Source organism: Maylandia zebra, linkage group LG6 (assembly GCF_041146795.1).
Source record: "Maylandia zebra isolate NMK-2024a linkage group LG6, Mzebra_GT3a, whole genome shotgun sequence".
In the NCBI taxonomy this organism is placed as follows: domain Eukaryota; kingdom Metazoa; phylum Chordata; class Actinopteri; order Cichliformes; family Cichlidae; genus Maylandia; species Maylandia zebra.
The window spans coordinates 29,110,028-29,129,561 of record NC_135172.1 but is presented as its reverse complement, the minus strand read 5'-3'; the positions used below and the strand labels follow the sequence as shown (position 1 = coordinate 29,129,561).

Below are 19,534 nucleotides of genomic sequence, written 5' to 3'. Positions count from 1 at the left end.
ACCCAATAACAATGACAGGTGTTGCAGTCACATCCTTGAATATAATTGTGACATTTCTGTGATTTTCGAGAAGACAAATGCAGTCTTATATTTGTGTCAGTTTGAAACCACTGAAGTACACAAAGCACTCAGTAATGATGTCAGTTACTTTCCATAAAAACAATTTCTGTAATGTTTTGAGAAACTAGTTAACTGACGCAGACTTGTCAACTACTGCATTACTTTCATTTTAGCATTTAAGATTTCGTCAGGTTCTGCATTTCATACACATGATCTGTTTTCCAGCTTATACGTAGATAACAATCTGTGGACTGCAAACAGTTATTCTTAGCTCATAGTTTCATCTTTTTTCTCCCACTATGGAAATGTTTATTGAAGATCTTAATCTTACGTCTACTGAAGCTCAATAGGAGCATCAGTAGACTTAAAAATAGACTTAATGTAGACACCATTTTTAGGGTGGTGTTAAATGTGCATTTATAATATTAATACTTGCAAAAATGTGTATATTTTCCTACTAAGTTGGACTAGGTTCAGGTGACTTTCTTACTTTTTCCTTGTGTGTTTCAGGTGCCATATCTGCTGCCTCTACCCTGGTCCCTCCTGGGAAGCCTCCTCAGCTGGAGGACTCATACAGCCCTTACAATCTAATCTCCAGCTCTGAGTCTCCCACCAGCCCCCTCGTGCCCCCTGACTGGGGCCAGGGCAAGAGTCCCAGTGAAAAGATCTCCAATGGGACCAACATTAACTGGCCCCCAGGTGAGAATGAGATGCAGAGGTATAAAGGTGTAGAACAGACAGGTGTTTTTCTTTAAATTGTGTGAAAAAGTCTCTGAATCTTTGGATACAAAGGCATTTATGAACATGTCGGGTGTTTATCTAGAACGCAGTACAATCTCACTGGACTAATAAAATACAAACAGTACTTTTCTTATGTCGTAATTGCTTAATTGCATCAATTAAGGCTGCTGCTAAGGAAGCAGCTATTCAGTCTACAAAATTCAGAGGAAGATTTAAATACGAAGCATAGCATTAGATCAGGTTGGTTCACCACAATACCATTTTACACATTTACATGGCAGCTCTTATATAAAGTAGGCTAAACAGTATTACTGCTAAACTTAGCCTGTCCAGAGTGGACCTCTATCTGCAAGCCCTCTTGCAATTCATCTCACGCACCCCAGTTGCTGCAGTTGCAGTGCACCAAGTATAATTCAGCGTAACACCTCGCTTCACACCTTTGTGTACATCTAACCTTGAAGTTTTAGCAGTCCTTTATTGTGTGCGTGTGTTTTAGAGTTCTGCCCAGGGGTGCCATGGAAAGGCCTTCAGAACATCGACCCCGAGAATGACCCCAATATGACCCCTGGCAGCGTCCCCAGCGGTCCCACCATCAACACCAACATCCACGACGTCAACCGTTACCTGCTGCGAGACAGGAATGGAGGTATGACAACAGACAAGGGCCCAAATATCAGTACGACCGATAGCCCCACCGAAAAGTCGCGCTTTGTAAAGTTAGATGAATATACGTTAGTAACCACTTCCACAAGCCTATCCATGCTACCATATCTGCTTCACCACAGACCCCCACCATCATGCTGCACAGCATATATGAAATTAACCTTTTTGGGGGTTTGTGTCTGCTCACCACACTGTTCTCTACAACCATATAGCCACAGCTTCTCCACTTCAGAATGGCTCTTTGCCTCCAATCAGCAGCGACTGGCCCGTCAGTGGCTACTCTAGATCTTTCAGACTGTCGTCCTGTGATGGGGATGCCTCAGGTACACATCCCACGTATTCCCACTCATGTGTGGACCTGCTGACCTTTCCTTGCCCAAATGGAGAAATTCTCCTTATCTTCAACCTTACTTAACCTCTGAACTTTATTTATACATGTCCTTACCTCAGTCACACCTAAAAACCTGTTCCTTCAGCGCCTTAAACATCCTTTACCAAAACTCTTTGACCAAACCCACAAAAAAAAACAAGCCTCACCTAACTGGTCGTGACATTGGTACACACCCTATGTGTTCATGAATCTTAAAAAAGGATATTTGAAGTTTTTATTTGTAGACATTTTTGCAAAGTATGGTGTAATTGAAGACAGGTGGGTTTGTGGCTTGTTTTGCTGTTCATTTCCACATTTTGAAGCTACTATAAAGAAGTTCCAGATGATCCAGTTGAACGGTCATATTACATATAAAAAAAATAAATACATTAAAAAACATTTTTTAACAGTATCCTCTTTCTCTTTCTCTGTTTCTGCTCTCCATGTACAGGTAAACTGTCTGACATGAAATCCACTTGGTCCCCAGGGCCCATCTCTCAGAGCCAAGCTTCTCTGTCCCACGAGCTTTGGAAAGTCCCACAGGGGCCACGCAGCACCACAGCCCCATCACGGCCTCCGCCAGGCCTCACTAACACCAAGCCCTCCTCTACCTGGGGAGGCAATTCGCTGGGTCTGTCTCAAGGCTGGAGTGGCTCATACTCCTCTGGTGAGCACTCAATTTCTTTTTATCAGAAATAGTGATGTGAAACTATCTGATACGTCATCACTGAGTTTTTATTGAAAATAAGCATACTATTGGAAAAAGAGAAAAAAAACACCAGTATTGACAGTTTAGTGTGTGATTCAGGCACTTCAGGTGTGTGATTACTCCACTTTACATTTTTCTTCAGTTCTTGTTTTTATTTTGTGTCGTTCTGTTTTGAATTGACTTTAGTTTCAATGAGTTTCCTGAGTGAGATTTCTCATTTCAGTATCTATTGTGTCTAGTTTTAGTTTAGTTTTTATTCGGTGTTAGTTTTAGTTTTGTTTTTACTACACGAGGAAGAGTCAGATTGTGTGATTTAGAAAGTTTATAACGATATGATGTTTCTTTTCAAGCTATACAAACACAGTCATGTAGACAGTCTCAATAACCAGATTCCCCAAAGCCTGCTCAGACTGGTTGCGTTTATAAATTTGATTATAGTAACATAAAGTAAAGACATTATTCCTTTTTTATTTTTTAATGACACACTTTACAAGTAATTTTCTTATTTTCTTTTTTTTCTGAAGTCTCATTTATATTTATTTCAGGTGGCTAAAATGGTTTTTAATGCCCAGTTTTAGTTTTCATTTTCATTTCAGCTTTAGTTAATGATCATCATGTGGGTTAAACTGCTTTTTTAAAGAACAGTGTATCATCATCATAACTGCAATATTGGCTATTTACTTCATGAACAAATAAATATCAGGTTGCTTCTAACAATTTCTTTGAAATTGCTGAGCTTAAGCTGCGTACAGTGCCTGTAATTTACAGAGGACAAATCAGGACATTTGAGCAGATTGCCGTGACCACGAATACAGGCGAATACATCTCTATGATGTATTACACGCAAGCCACAGACATGGTTGCCTATGCATAGGTGTGGTGTTCACAGCTGCGACTTAGCACAACCCAACTCTTGGTATTGTAAAGGTTGCCTGAACACACCCTGCCAAACTGACATCTTGAGGTTTACCAGCTTTCGCGTGACCTCGTTTTGACATGACAGATCTATACTTTATGCAGCAAAGAGGAAATAAATTTAGTGTGTGGAATAGATAGCAACTGGTGTCATGTTTTCCTTAGTAGTTGAGCTCTTAGACTTCAAGGCCCAGAGTCTCAGGGCTCTGGAAAAAGTCTCATAATATCAGAGAGTGTTGTATGTTGAATACAGCTATTTTTCTCTTTCTGTTAGAAGGGCACTGTCACATTGATACACACTCACTTTATCTTTCTTTAGAAAGAAGCCATCTAGGCTTCTTGCAATGCGTGCCTGTGCCTGACCAAGATTCAGTTTTGACATTGAGTCAAATAACTTGTAATGAAAGTATTTCTGCAAATCATTATTCCAAGAAAACTCTTAATTTTTAACTCTGTCTGCATCCGTGTTACAGAGGGAACCACATGGAGTACAGACAGCTCCAACAGAACCAGCAGCTGGCTGGTGCTGAGGAATCTCACCCCACAAGTGCGTATGCTTTTCTTTTTTTCTTTTTTTTTCTTTTCTTTCCTTTTCTTTTTTTTTTTTTGCTAGTTTTTCACTGATACCTTGGGCCATTATAAGGAATTCGAGTTTAGTCCGCTCAAATTTGAATCTGCAGTTGTAGATTTCTGCTGGTGTAACCTTTTATATAGTTGCAATGACAAAAGAAACAAAGCAAAAGGAATAAAAACAGAAGGTAGACTGTGTTTGAGATAAAATGGTAAGATAGTTGTGACTGCAACTTTAGTGTGCTAATGTCTTGTTCTTTGCTGCAGATTGATGGTTCAACTCTGCGGACCCTGTGTATGCAGCACGGCCCCTTGATCACATTCCATCTCAACCTGACACAGGGGAATGCTGTGGTGCGCTACAGCTCCAAGGACGAGGCTGCCAAGGCCCAGAAGTCCCTGCACATGTAAGCGTTAGCACAAGTCTCTTACATCAGCAAAAGTGGACTTAAAAACGGGGGAAAAGGGCACTTTTTACTGAGGCAATATAACAGTGAAAAAAAAGACAAATGCTTGGGGAAAACACAGTGTTCCTGATTTCTTTAGTATCTTTTCTCATGAATAGAACAGTTCAACATTCTCAATAATTCCAAGCAATGTTATTTTTGTGTCTGGGACAGTTACATGGGGGTGGGGAGTCACACCGTGGTCAGATGTATTGCAAAATTACAGAGATTGTTGTGATAATTAGTTCATCATGGGAAAAGAGCAGTGTGGAGACACGTGTTTAGGCTGCACGCTCACGTTGTTATTTCTGTGAGTCTCATGAGAGTTCCCTGATTCGGTTTAGCTAATAGTTTGTTGCCATGGAAACAAAATACAAGCCTTGTGACCCACTTTTCATTATCAGCAGCATTAAATGTGGTTACAGTGTAATGTTGGCATTAAGCACAAAAACAATTGAATAACATTAAAAGCAATCATCTGTCATGTCTGGTTTGCTCCTGATCGTAAAAACCATTCATAATTTTTTTTTTCTTCTTCTTCTGTGCGTTAAGGTGCGTGCTCGGAAATACCACAATCCTGGCGGAGTTTGCTGGCGAGGAGGAAGTGAACCGCTTTTTTGCACAAGGCCAGTCGCTGGGGGCAAACACCACGAGCTGGCAGGCCAACCCGGGAACCAATCAAAACCGAATGGGCGGGGCAGCGCAGTCCCACTCAATTGGCCAGTGGAGCAGCAGCACCGGCGGAGGCAAGGCCAGCGGAGGCGACCTGCTGTGGGGCGGTGTGCCTCAGTACTCCAGCCTGTGGGGTCCGCCCAGTGGAGAGGATGCACGCGTGATTGGGAGCCCCACCCCTATTAACACCCTGCTGCCTGGAGATCTGCTGAGTGGGGAGTCCATGTAGGATGATGCCACAACACACTAACCAACCAACCAACTAACTCACCGCCACCATGTCATGTAAGCCATTGGTGGAGGGTGGGGTGGATTAAGAAAAGAAAAAAAAAAAAAATCAATGTGAACAGGAGCAAAACCCAAGCAAATCATGTGGTGATAATCAGTATCAATTTGAACTGTTTGAACTGTGAATTGTAAATCAGAAGGTTGGGGTCATTACCACAGACTGCAGACCCCAGTCCTTTTGTTTTACTTTGGTCCCTTTCTCATTTGGTTTGCCGTTTTTTGTTTTGTTTTTGAGGGAAAACAGCCCTTTTTGTCCTCTTGGTATTTTTTAAAATGCATTATATTAAAAAAAAAAAAAAAAACTGAAGTGAGACACAACACAAAGAAACCTTTTAACTGTTTTATTAGTTTTTCCATAAGTATTCATGGAATTCTGTGGGAGGATTTCTTTTTAGGAGAAGCAATCAAAGCTGCCATCTGAGACTTTCCTTTTCCCTCCTAAAAACAAATAAAAAAAATCATCCCAAAATAAGACTTACAACAACCATTCCCAGCATATCCATGGCCAATGATGTTGTTCAAAGACCTTTACTAGTTATGTTAATGTTTGTTTCTCAGCACTAATATTAGCCTTAAGTGCTCTCTGGCCCAGGTCCTTCCCAAGCCGTCTTTGTTTTTTGTTCTTTTTTTTGTTTTGTAACTGAAGAAAAAGTTGAAATCTTGCACAGTTTCACCTCTGAGCCAGCGAGCGGTACAGGACACAACTGGTGACTGACTTTGTCGCCGGGCAGTAAGAAGGCCTGGCCACGCCACGTGACTGGCACTACCAATCATCTACGTATTATTTTAATTTGTCTTAAAGGGATTGACACAGTTGTTTTTTTGTTGTTTTTGTTTTGTTTCTTTGGTAGGCCTAAATCCAAGCAAAAGTTTTGACACCCATCACAACGAATAAGCTGAGAGAAGATTATTTGTCAGCCTTGCTGCGTTTGTCCATTTCCTTATGAATATGTATGTCCGGTGGCACCTAATCATTGACCTCTGTGAGCCCGGATCCTTCTGGTCACCTTTAAAATCGGAACCCAGTTGCTTTCTGGTGCTTTGTCGAATTTTCTAATGACAGATTTGTTATGAAGCCCAGCGGCCTTTATGGTCGGCCAATTTTCGGAGGAAAAAAACCTCAATTCTACTTTCAAGTGACAGTTACATTGTGCAATATACACCATAGACCTTTCTTCCGTCCACAGTCGATGTCCACCGGAGCTGGTTTGTCTAATATTTTTGTTTTCTTGTTTGTCTTTTATGTTTTGAATGTTGCTGATTTCAGCAAAAAGACTTTGGAACTTCAAAAAAAAAAAAAAACCCACCTTACCCCCATTTTTCAAAACTTGGATTCCCTCCAGACCACCAGTCCCCTTGAAACTGTTGGGAAAATTCTGCAAAGAGGAAGAAGCAGCTGTTGAACTGTGTATGCAGCAAATTGTACTAAAAAGTGACACTGGGGTACACAACAATGCACACTTCCTCTCTGCGTGCCACAGCCACACCCAACAGAGACTGAAACCACAGCGGGATTGGATGGTTCTGGGCATCTGGCACAATACCAAATAAGAGGGGTTTCTCCTAATGCAGTAGACCTACGAGTGTTCCTTGCGTTTGGTACTGTACAAACAGAAGAGACTAAGATTTTTTTTTGAGTTCTAAGGGTTTTATCATAGCACTTATGAAGAGCAAATCGCTTCAACTGCAATCCAATAAATCAAAAAGGAGCAGCAAAAACGATGAAAACAACACAAAAAAAGTACTGCTCTTTTATGTACTGTATCTATTCCATGGAAACGTGTCTGGCGTTGTTCCTCTGGTAGCAGGCTGAAGGGAAACAAAACTGAACTGTACCATTGGACTTTTGGGGGGAAAAAACTTCACTCTTGGTTTTTTCCCCTTCTTTGAACTATATCAACGTGATTATCACTGTTACTCCAAAAATTGTTATCCTTGCTCTCTTTGGAGGCTCTAGACTTTGCAGTGTCAGTGGTCTCTGACACCCGCTGGACAGCCAATCCGGTCAGTCGGTGGTTGAGTCAGAGTGGGGTGAGGTGGGGGAGTGTCCACTGAGTGCCTCTTTGCTGTGGTCCTCTGGATGTCGAGCGGCAGCCCCACAGCGCAGCACTTCCTCCTGGGCTCCACTTGACCGTCTCTCAGTCTGGCGTGAAAAACGGATCCTCCGGGACTGGCCAATCACGGCTCTCTGCCGCACACACGGCATCTCCAACAGGGGCCCACTACCACTCGACCCTGCTGTCATCCTGCCCTCTCCCCCACCTCCCATCTCTCAGTTCTTTGACACAAAGATCACTTTAGCTGGAAGATGTAATAGTCATATTTCTGGAATTTTTGCCAGTGTACTTTGTATTTTTTGGAAAAGATCATTTGACTTTTTTTTTTTTTTTCCAGTGTGTTATATTGTTATTTTTATCTACATGCAGTGGTCTACAAAGTACTGGCTGCTGAACTAGCCCTTCACTGTTCATATGCAGAAACACTTTGGTCAGAGGTGCCTCTGTATGTTCATCCTGTGTATTGAATGCAAAATGAGGATCAATACTACAGACCGTTAATGATTGTCTATTTGTTTTTAACTGATCATGCTTTCTTCGTTTGACAGTATTCTGTAGTACTTCCAGGTAGTATCTTGAGATGTGTAAGAAAAAAAAAAGGTGTCTCAGACGGGGGATGTGGGTGTTTGCCGCTCCAAGCTGCTCCACCTGCCCGCAGGCTGTCCCCCCTTGCCCTTTGCCTAGCTGCTATGCTATGACCTCCTCTCCTCCTCCACCACAAGAAGACCCAGTAGCCCTCCCCTGACCAAGCACCTACAGGCCCTCATATCTGTTTCTATGCAAAAAGACGAGAGGCTGGGGCCCTTTACAGCACGCCAAAGCTGTCTTGGGAATGAGCACTCCTCCCAGAGCTTGGCATATCCTAACAATTGTCCCCCACGCGCTCCTGTCAGCACTTCAAACTGGCCGCAGTTTCTGTAAAGTCAGGCTCAGCCACCAGAACACTGTCATGTATCTAAAAGTTAGAACACTTTATCAAAAGGTCGGCCTTTCTCTCTGAGCTGAAGACGCTTCTGTCCAGCTTGATCTCAGGGTAGGGGAGTTGATGATACAAAGTATGAGATGCAGCTCTCCGTATCTGTCCTTTCTACTGTGAGAGCAAAGTCTAAAACTTCGAAGGCCATCTGCACGCAGCAGGACGTACAGACCTCATGCCTCGAAACTGAATCCTTATTGTTGGGGGGAAGAGGCTCGCATTGAATCCTCTTCCCAAAAAGATGGCCTCTTGTTATTGTTTGGGGAGACATTATTGCATGTAAAAAGATGCCAATGTATTGTGCCAATATAAATTTGCTGTGTCATACTGTATATTTATAGAGAGCACTTCTGTTCCCTGTTTGGAGGAGCTTTGATGACCTTTGCAGAGGGTGTAGGGGGGGACAGGAGGGATCAAACAAAAGGGCGGCAGCATCACACCCTGAAGCGACTGAGATTTTTTTTTATGCTTTTGTGGGGAATGCCCCAAGCTAAGGAGAAAATCTTTACTCAGTTGGGGGTTCCGGTTTGCTACAGTGCACAGTTGATGATGGGTAATCCCGGGTACATATTTTTTTAAAACCAAAAATGAAATTGCATTTTAACGTCATTTTTATGAAGTTTGACATAAAAATCTTAAAAATGCTAAAAAATCTAAATGGAAAAAAAAAGATCTATAATATGTTAAAAGCTCTGCACTTCTAGCTGAAACGTCTCTGGTCATCAGCCTCTGCTACCAACATCTAAAGGAGCAGAGCGGTGGCTGGGGTGCCTTTTTTTTGTGGATGCTGTATTTATCTCGTTTTACGTTTGTGCCCTGCTCAAAGCAGGCCCACTGAACTGTACATTTCCACAGACCCAGGTGGCTTGGGCCCACTGTATCAGCCTCACTCTCTGATTCTGCATCAGCAGGAGCAGAGAGGCACATTTCAAGAGGTACAAAGTCTTAAAAATGAAACAAAAAAACAAAAAAAAAGCTTAAAAAATATATATTAAAAAAAAAATAAAAATAAGAAAACGGGAAAAGGCTACCTTTCAGGACTTTCAGTCCTGCAGCACACAAGCAAAAATCACTATTGCCTGTTTCTGTAACTGCCTTGATCCAAGCTCAGACAGACCCAATAGCCGAGGACCTCCCAGCATCCTGTACTAACTGGAGAACCCTGACAGTGAAGGGGGTTTCCCATGCTGCACCAGCATCGAGAGGCTCTCCTCTCTACAGCTCTGTTCTAGATAGCAGTATATGTATACACTACATATAAATATATATATCTATATATATACATATACTGTGAGTACGGTGTGTGGTATCACCTCTTCAGACTTCTTGGATCGTAACCTCTGAAACTTTCATTTTAGTTTGAAAGGTCTTGGTTTAACACAGCTGAAAATGAGCAATATGTATTTTCCCCGCAAATAAGTGAGACAAAGGAAAGAATTTGGGTCGGGTATAAACTGATACTTGACTGATCGAAAGCAAAGTCTTTCTTGTACGGAGTCAGATATGCACGTTCTGGTTTTGATGACATATTACAGTACTATGAAGTGTTTGTACTGTATATGTGTGTTATTTGTTTGTTAATTAGGCTGCCTAAAAGCCCAACCTGAATCACCTGGTTTAATGCATATTTTACCCAGTTGATTAAAAAAAAAAAAAAAAGAAATCACAAACATATCAAAACAAAACAAAACAAAACATTGAACAGAAATACTTGAATCATTGAACGCCAATAACATAATGTGAAGTCAGTAATTATTATTTTTTTGTTCTTTCCATCTGACAGGTACACTTAGGGGCTTTTAGAGAACACCAGATGTGTATTGCATTAAGTTACAAATACAAAATCTTTGAAAAAAACAAAGTCATCTTAGATGTGTGCTTGAAAGTCAGATGTTTGTATGAATGTGTGCTCAAGAAACTGTGTACAGGGCACGTGGCCTGCTGTTATGTTCCACTCAGTACGTTATATTTTGTGTCTGTTTATATCTTCTTTTTTTCGTTGTTGTTATTGTTGATGATCTGTCAAAAACTATTCTGATAGACGTTGTTATCTTCTAACGTTGCACTGAGTGTCTTCTACCCCTCACTCAGCTAATCGTAGTTAAACGAGTCTAAGTACGGAGGGGCGATGGTGACAATTCATGTGTACATGTTTACTCAAGGACTTTGTTTTTCCATTCTGTAAAAAGTTTATCTACCTTATAGTGGCTTTTATTGTGGAATAATCCAATACAAGGATTATCTTGAGTATTGCACCATTTTGTTCCAATTATATAAAAAAGGAAATAGGAAAAAAAAATTAAAAAAGAAAAATGTGCAAAAAAAAAAATGATAAAAGGAAAAAAAAAAGAGTAACAAAAACAAAACAAAACAAAGAACTGTGGCCATAGATAGCTGTAGAAGGACTAGTAATCCCGATTTTAACTTCATGGAGAGACGGAAAGGGATAAAGTGTGGGAGGTGAGTTTGTTATAAGACTCATTTCAGAGGTGCCTATCTTTTCTTTTTTTATTTTGCAAAAGCCACCTGTCGTTTACAAAGCATTTCATTTATCGGAGTTCAAGGAAACAGGAATGTTTTTTGGTTTAGTTTTTTGTTTTTAAGGACAAATTTCATCTTCCATCAAATATGGACATGAAAATCTTGCAAAATGAAGATTTATGCTACTTTCAGAACTCTGGGATTGATCAGTGTTGTCATATTTCAATTTTTAATTTCTCTTTTAGTATCGATGGACTATCTCTGTATGTGTTACATGGTGATTTTATGTTTTCTGTAATACTGCAACGCAGTTTACTCACTATCTTGCACACTCATTAAAAAAAAAAAAAAAAGATGTGGATTTTGTCTCAGGAAGGCCAGGGTTCCAGATACCAACTCCATCATTTCTAGGTTTGATGTTCGTGTGAAAATAAGCAACTGAGAACTATTAAACTCCAAGAAAGCACTGAAGTTTATGAGTTTAACAGAATATAGAGAGTACCATTGTTTCTTTAAAACAACAAAAAATGTTCGTAGCAAGTCACATATTTACCAAATAAGACTAAGAATCAACTTTGAGAAAAGTGGAGCGCTTTACATGTGAAATTTGAAGTAGAAATTGCTTTACATTTAAACGCGATCAGTGGTTTGATTGTCATTATGACAGTGACAGGAAAATGCATTTGTATGTTTTGACTTTGAGTTTCCATCCTGTAGTTCAGGAGCACGTGCAAGACACTCTTTGTTTGTTTGTTTTAAAATCATCTCTCCTGCCTGTTAACATGTCAGTTCCTGTGACAGGTATTCAATAGCTGAGAGATTTCTTAACATGTAACAGATGGTTTTCAGAGGCATGTTGAAGAGGAGGAATAAAGCTGGTTTTTAATGGATCATGATCTATGCACAAGTGGGAGGGAGGAGTCCAAACCCTGCTGCTGTACTGCGGCGTTTGTCGACTCAGACTCTGGGGTTCAGGGTTTGATGGAGGGTTTTCATTTTTTTGTGTGTTTTTTGCTGAAATTTCTTCCACTCCCATCCCACCCATTGTCATCTAATGTTTTAGCAAAATTTTACATTGCGTCGTCATGCTGTGTAATCCTTAACCAATGAGCGCTTATCCTTCTGCTAAAGCACTGTGGGTTGTACTGAGGAAAAAACAAAAAGAAGCCCGTTACTTTTAAGGCTGTTTTTTTTTTTTAAGGGGAGGACGGCGGGTGGGTTGTGGGAGTGGGGGTACTTTGCCTTTGCCTTTCTCTTTACTTTGAAGAAAAAAAAAAAGTGAAATTGTCTGTAACTGAAATACAAAGTTGTGGCTTTTAATGTTGTTCTTTTTTTTTCTCCTCATAGAATGTGATTGTTAAAGACATGCACCGAAGAAAAAAAAAATGTTTCCATGGAACTTCTTTCGGACTATATTAATAAACTGCAAATTTTCTTGTCTGTTATTTTGTATCTTGTCCTGTTTTTTTTTTGTTTTTTTCTTTGTTTGATTGTATGTTTTTTTTAATAGTAGAAGGGAAAAAAAGCTTTTTGGGGGGCAACTAAAATCAAACTTTTAAAGCTGTTTTTAGCATATTTTACTTGTGATTCCATACGTGCAGATTTTAAGGTCTGGTGAACATTTTTATAATGCTCCAAAGTAACAGCCAAGAGCTATGTTGAAGGTACAATGTGTAAAATCTCAGCACCTTTCAATTGCAGCCAACTGAATTCTGGTTTCTTACCCCTTCCAATTTAATTGCATAATCCTAGTTACAGTGGCTGCTGTAGGGAAAAACACACTGTGGTAGTTTTGGTAGTTTATCTGTTGTAAATGCAGGCTGTTAGTCGGCTGTTTACCTCAGCTGGCAATGCCAGGTGAAATGCGTGAAAACTAATACAAGTCGCAGAAGCTCACTTCTGCTTTTGATGGTATCCTGAACGTTTGTTAGTAAGCGCTGCTGTTGGCTGATATTAGTGAAACTTTCTTTGAAGTGGATCTAACATTGGACATTCCATTCAGTTCAGTTAAATTCAATTTTATTTATGTAGCACCGATAACAATAACTTAAAACCAGCTGTTTTAAGTTATTGTCTAGCCCACTTGTCAGCTGTCCAGAGGTGGAAGGGTGGCATGTCTCAAAGTAAGTAATAATAATGTTTAGGCATCTTTTGATGTGTTACAGCTCTGATGATGAGGATGAAAATAAGCATGTACAATTCTTAAATGATCATACATAGTTTGAAAGCAGTTTAATCCCCCCCCCCCCCCCCAAGAAACAAAAAAAAACTTATAAGGTGTACAATAGGTCTGTAAGTGGTCGATCTCTTGCTAGATACGTAAAACAAGATCAGGCAAAACGTGTCCGTCTCAGCTGCTGTATTTAAAATAGCAGGACAACATAGCAGCTTCCACAGACCGGCGCTCTTTCCTGTGTATTTTAAATGGATTCTTTTTTTTTAGTTTATGAGCACATCAATTTGTTGTAGCACATAATCACACACTAATCATTGTATAGTTATGAGTACATCATTTTTTTTCTATTACATAATCTCAAAAATTACTGTATCTTTAAGATTTTGTTTAATTATTTTTATTTTATTATTATTATGTATTTATTTATTTTACCAATAATCTTAAAACTGCAGAGTTGGCTGTAGCTTACGAGGTAGAGCAGGTCATCTACTAATTGGAGCTTTGGTGGTTGTCTGTTCGCTCTCTGATACATTCATTGGAGTATGGATGTCTGAAAATGTTAGAACTTAGGTGCAGACAAAACATACTTGTATGAATAAGTGAATGAGGCTGTTGTTGTTTAAGGCACTATACAAGAACCAGCCCGTCTTTGCCTTGCATTATAAAACACTTTGAGATAACTGTTGTTGTGGTTTGACACCATATAAATAAACTTGAATTGAATATTCTTTTCTTAGTTAATAATTTGGTTCAGTTCTTGACTGAAAGTCAAAGTGATGTAAAATCCTTCAGAACATTTAATTTATGTACGACTTCACGGAGTGTGATGGGTTAGACAGACTCACCTCCCAGAGGTGAGCGTTGTACATGAAGTGAAACTTAGACCAAAATAACTCATTGTAACTGGAAACAAACACATTCTGGGCACTACAGCCTCACTTCACTTCTCCTGATCTGAGGAAACCACTGACTGTGTCTTTATAGGGCTGTCTGTACACACACAGTTAGTTTAGCTGGTGCCAGTAGCTAAAGCCAGTAAACCTACAATTAAATGACACTCACTAACTGATGACTGCTACGTAACTTAATAGCACCATACAGAGACAAATGTTCATAGCAATGTATTTTTTAAGTGATAAAACAAAAGAAAAAAGCCCACCGCCACCTGATTTAGCCCAACTGCTATTAAAAAAAGAAATCAGGCTTTGGAGTCTCAGAACAAATGTATGATCAAAGGAATAAACAACATTTAAACCTGCAACATAGTAAAAAAAAAAACTGAGACTGCATTTGCTTTAAAATGACTTTAATGCAAACTGCAACACAATGCTCACACAAACAAATCTGGGATAGTAAGTGAAACAGTGGTAGCTACAGTAAACCACAGCAAATAAACACATTTAGAAAACAGTACGATGCAGCATGTAAAAAAAATGACATATTAACACATGACACAATTGGTGAGAAGTGAGTATTCACCGACCTTGTCCCAACGACGGTAAAATTTCTGATTCGTGTTAGAATTTCCTTTCATCGCAAGTGTCCTCAATCCTATAAACAGTACAGTTGTGTAGATGAAGTTGCAAAACAATCAAAATCAGCACAACTGCCAAAAATTGAGCCACAACAGTTTCTCATTGTTAACAGGTAATTTGCCATGACTGTTTGCATGAACTATATTTATTATATTTAACTATATTGATGACAACACTAACGGTCATGACGGTTTCAAATTAATAAAAGCAAAAATGGCTTATTGTTAGGCAATGATGCTAGTTTTGAATGTTATGCAACTGCTCGGTTTATAAAGCTGGGAAACCTGCGGTCAACTGAGACTGAAGAAATCAGTTGGATGAGTGATGAAACATTTCTCCCATTTCTCCCTGCAACAAGTACAGATTTCTATCTTTTTTTCAGAGCTAGCTGAAATATAATTTTGTGCTGTTCATTTTGCTTTAGGATAAACTGCTTAGTTTTCTGTGTTGTGGTGATGTTTGCAGCCCTCTGTGCTGGACTGGTGCAGGGCTAGGTGTGGTGTTCATTTTAGATGAAACCCCGCCAGATTCAATTCACGTCTGATTATTTTCCATTAACATTTTCTTACTGGTTTCCTTCAAAATGTTACATTGTATTATTGCATGGTTACATTGTAATGCTGGTTCTCTGAGTGAAGAGACTCACTCACATTCCATATGTAGCCGCTTACTTCCACCTATACTGGCTAGTGTACTTACTCAAAGAACCAGTGTTACAATGTAACCATGCATTCTTCATTCCTTCTTCCTGTTATATAACCCAAATGTTCAGTTTAACGTGTAAAAAGGTGACTGAATGTACTACAAGATAAGTTCAGTATATCTTTGTGTTGTCTGTCTTCACAAAACCTAAAAACCTCAGTTAGAGATAACGAGTATTGCAACACTGATTATCTACTTCCTTTGTCAACTCAGGCTTTCTGCTAAGTTGAGTCACCGCACACCAGAACGAAGCCCTTTGACAGATTATTTGGCTCTTTGTCTGCTAAAACGGATCAACTTACCACTATCTACTCCAATCTGAGACAACTGCTAAGTAACTGGAAAGGATATGTATACTGGGATATGTAACGGAGTGCAGAATAAAATTCAGTAATGTACAGAGCATTTAATCACTATGATCACAGCAAAAGCAGCCAAAGTTATTTTATAATAAGGTTAAAAAAAATGTCAGAATGCAAGCTGTCTAGCAATATGCAGGAGATTTAAAAGATATAAGAATTCTGCACACTAACTGGAGTTTAGTGTTTTTGGACACTCTAGTTTATGATGTTGATGAGAGCACCTCTTGAAATTCATAGGGGTTCCCCAGGTGAAGTTTACTTTGTTGGGAAGCTTCTGTTATTTCCCTCTGATGGGCAGGTGCTTGTGTTTGACTGGGAGGTGTTGCCCTACCCATTTCCTCGTAGACATCGGCTTCATGTGACTTCATACTCTGAGATCCTTTGCACTGACAGTCATTGTGAAAGGAGGAGAAAAAAGACAGAATTAACATACACTCACGATTTCCTGTGTTGAAATCAAAATGCATCATTTTCTCTCAATGCAGCATCCTCTGTGGAAATTTAAGAAGAAGTGTTAACCTAACTCAGACATGACTGTAATACCATTTTATTAGCGCTCAAATAACCTGAAATAAACTAGAAGAGGAGGGGGTTTAACTCAAAGGTGCCAACTGGCTGCACAAAGTTTTGAAACCAGTGGGGGTTTCTGTGGTTAGCTGCAGAGGATCTTGATGGCAACAAACAGGCAGTGTAGGTGGAAATACTTGTGACACATTTCCACCTCTTGCCTCGTGTATATATGTATATTCAAAGTGGCACATAAAAAGCTACTCACTTTAGAAATCACCACAAATCCAGTGAAGAGCAGAAGGAGAAAAACCACAGCTGATGACAAAGCGTACACCAGAAAGGAGTAACTGGAGCCACCAAACTGAGCACCTGTAGGCACAAGGTCAAAGCATCCTACGAGGAACCAGACAGAGACGTTCAGAACCTCTGACCCTGTGCTAACATCATACTTATTGCACAGTTGGCACAATTCTTGATTGATACTCCAAATCTCAAAACGACACAAACTCCTTCACAAACATTTGACTTGTGAATACGTTACAGATGATTTCTCATTCATTATTGCCATCTGCAAAAATGTAATAACATTAAGAAAAATGGCGAGTGCATCTTTGAACAATTATTGAATGTTTATTTCTTTACAATCCAAAAGGTCTATTGCATTATTTATAATTAGGTTAACTCTCACACATCACTGATACAAAAATCCCTGACTACTGTATACTATTCGAGACAATGAGTCATACATCCCCATTTATATCAGCAGTGTCACCAGACGTATTTGTACAGTTACTTATTTAAGCTGTCTCTCACATACAACACTGGCTCATTTGATGTCATTTACAGACTTTGTGTCAGTTGTCCACATGCCCACAGACTAACTTGTAAAAAGGCAAACGGTGCTGTTGTAATACAGGGGTTATGTTTTAGAGCCTTTAAGTGCTCCGTAGCACCTGATCTAATCAATTAAAAGTTATCCAGGACCCTCTGGGAACTAAAAAGAGGAGAAAGACTGCCTCTTTAGAGTCATCCCTCCCAAGCCAAGCCTTCCTCCATGTTTGGGGAGGCAGGGGAGCATGGCTGAACCCCAGGCACACATCTCTGTCACCTCTACGTCCGCTGACCTCTGTCCTCAGCTCCATCTCCAGAGGGAAAGGCAAACAACGTGAAGTAACAGACAGGGGTACCAACAGTAAGGATTTTTCCTAAACTTTTAAAAAGCTAGGTTCACACTTTAATTCATCTTTTGATATTGTTGCTGTGTGTATGAATCTGGCACCGTGTGTTAATGAGCAAATTTATATTTAATTTCAAATTCTTACGCAAAAAGTTGATAAAAAACTGCATCTATGAAAAGAGAAGAAACTTGGGCAACTCAAATATTAAAATCAGACCTGAACTTTCAAGATGTTTGAGACACCGTCTTATGCTTTGTACTCCAAGAGACGGGTACTATAACTCAAACTGGCCAAAAAGAAAGTCGATGCTGGTTGTGTGTAGACCAGTCAGAGTGCCCCTGTCGACTGCTGAAATCACTAAAGCATCATTACTGGACACAATGGAAGAAGGTGACCTGGTCTGTTGAATCACGTTTTCATTTACATCACATGGCACTAGGATGAAGTATTAGAAGAAAGCAACATGACAGAGATGATGTGATGCTTTGGGCAATGTTCTGCTGGGAAACCTCAGGTCTTGGCATCCATGAGGATGTTACTTTGACACATGCCACCTGCCTAAGCGGTTTTGCAGACCATGTACAGCTTTTCATGGACATGGACATATTCCCTGGTGGCTATGGCTTCTTTCAAAAAGGATAAAGTGCCGTTGCCACAAAGCAAAAACGGTTTAGGAAAGGCTTGATGAGCACAACAACGAAGCTGACGAGTCGACTTGATTTGATGTGCTAGACAAACAAGTCCAATTCCCAATACAACAGCACCACATACTTACTTTGGAAAAGAGTAGAGAGATTTTTGCCTTTATACTCAACAGTTCTGGAAATAAACAAAAAAAACCCTCTAGTTTGAATAAAAAACAAAATTGCACTCACCAGCACCAACAAGGAGGAAGAATTCCATCTTTCCACGTATGCGGTCATCTGCAGAGGAAAGATTTTCCACGACAAACTCGCAGTAGTAGCGATCTGTGTCGCTGGCGTTCAGCTGAGAGATGGTGATATTCACAGAATGAAGGCTCGGGTCTCCCCTGACGCGAATGCGGCTTTTGTCAGCAGAATTTTTAACTGTAAAGTCTTCCTTGGTGTACTTGAACAGCACTTCTTCTTCAACCAGCCAGGATCGTTTGAGTGAGACTCCCAGGGGCGCTGGGTACCTCTGTTCAATCTCACAGGGAAGAACAACGGATTCACCCTCATACTGCTTCAAGAAGTGAATCTCACTGCAAACTTGATGAAAATTTTAAAAAAGGAAAAAAAAAAGAAAGGCATCACAAACAGAGAAGAACCACACGTGATTTATTTTTAGCCCGAATATATTTGTAATTTATCTCTGTCTCCTCTCGCTTTTTTATTACTCGTCTGACCAAAGCTAGCTGGGTTCTTAGGCCCTCAGATAGGGTCCTTCTTGTGATTCTACATACAGGGACGAAACTTCACTCCAGAACTTTAGAACAACTTACCACTCACGCTTTGCACCCGTGACTGTGTGGCCTCTTTTGAAAAGTAGCTTAAAACTTTTGTTCAATAGAAATTTGGGTTGTGGTTTGTGACCTTTTGCACAGTTTGTGTGTGTTCATTTCGCTTTCCTGGGTGATTTTTACTGATACCTATGCAAAACACTTTGTAACTGTTCCTCATCTTGAAAAGGACTATATAAATTAACTCTCTGTTTACTTAAAAGCGCATTTTCAAAAAAGTTGGGCTTGTGTAATACCATACAATGGTATACATTCAGTACATACATATAAATAAACAGTAAACAGCAGTGAAAAGTGTATATTCTAACATCATATTATAACAAATGTAAGAGATTATCCATCAGGACTTTTAAAAAGTGGCTTAGCCCAGAAATTATTCAGTGACTTTTCGGTTCAGCCTCACAGAAAAAAGCAAACGATCAAACTGCCAGCCTGAGCTGTGCAAAAAAAAAAAAACTTACCAAAACCAGTCTGTGTGATGACAAAAGCCCACGAGTAAGCCAGGTACTGAATCCCAGACATCTGGTCCACTACCACAAAGCAGTAAATAAGATCTGGAGAGAATTATGAGATTATAGATGGCAGGACTCTTAAATGGACTTCAAAACTAGATTCATTGAAAATGAAACTATGTGAAACTTCA

General features: G+C 39.8%; 2 protein-coding genes across 4 annotated transcripts in view; one reads left to right on the top strand and one right to left on the bottom strand.

The window, feature by feature from the left end:
• The window catches only part of tnrc6c2 (trinucleotide repeat containing adaptor 6C2), a 54,492-nt gene extending 42,099 nt beyond the window's left edge, over window positions 1-12,393 (top strand). For all 3 annotated transcript variants that reach the window (XM_004567800.4, XM_004567802.4, XM_012923724.5), the window contains 6 exons: window positions 571-759; window positions 1,298-1,447; window positions 2,286-2,501; window positions 3,932-4,005; window positions 4,296-4,435; window positions 5,027-12,393. In XM_004567800.4, coding sequence (XP_004567857.1) covers window positions 571-759; window positions 1,298-1,447; window positions 2,286-2,501; window positions 3,932-4,005; window positions 4,296-4,435; window positions 5,027-5,375 — 1,118 coding nt within the window. In that variant the 3' untranslated portion in view covers window positions 5,376-12,393. The remainder of the gene's footprint in view (window positions 1-570; window positions 760-1,297; window positions 1,448-2,285; window positions 2,502-3,931; window positions 4,006-4,295; window positions 4,436-5,026) is intronic.
• Window positions 12,394-14,419: 2,026 nt separating this feature from the next.
• LOC101482772 (uncharacterized) lies at window positions 14,420-19,534 on the bottom strand. The gene is made up of 4 exons (XM_004567803.4): window positions 19,353-19,534; window positions 18,287-18,640; window positions 16,499-16,626; window positions 14,420-16,109 (listed from the first exon to the last, which is right to left on the bottom strand). The coding sequence occupies exons 1-4, from the start codon at window positions 19,411-19,413 to the stop codon at window positions 15,924-15,926; spliced, it is 729 nt and encodes a 242-aa protein (XP_004567860.1). The 5' UTR covers window positions 19,414-19,534; the 3' UTR covers window positions 14,420-15,923.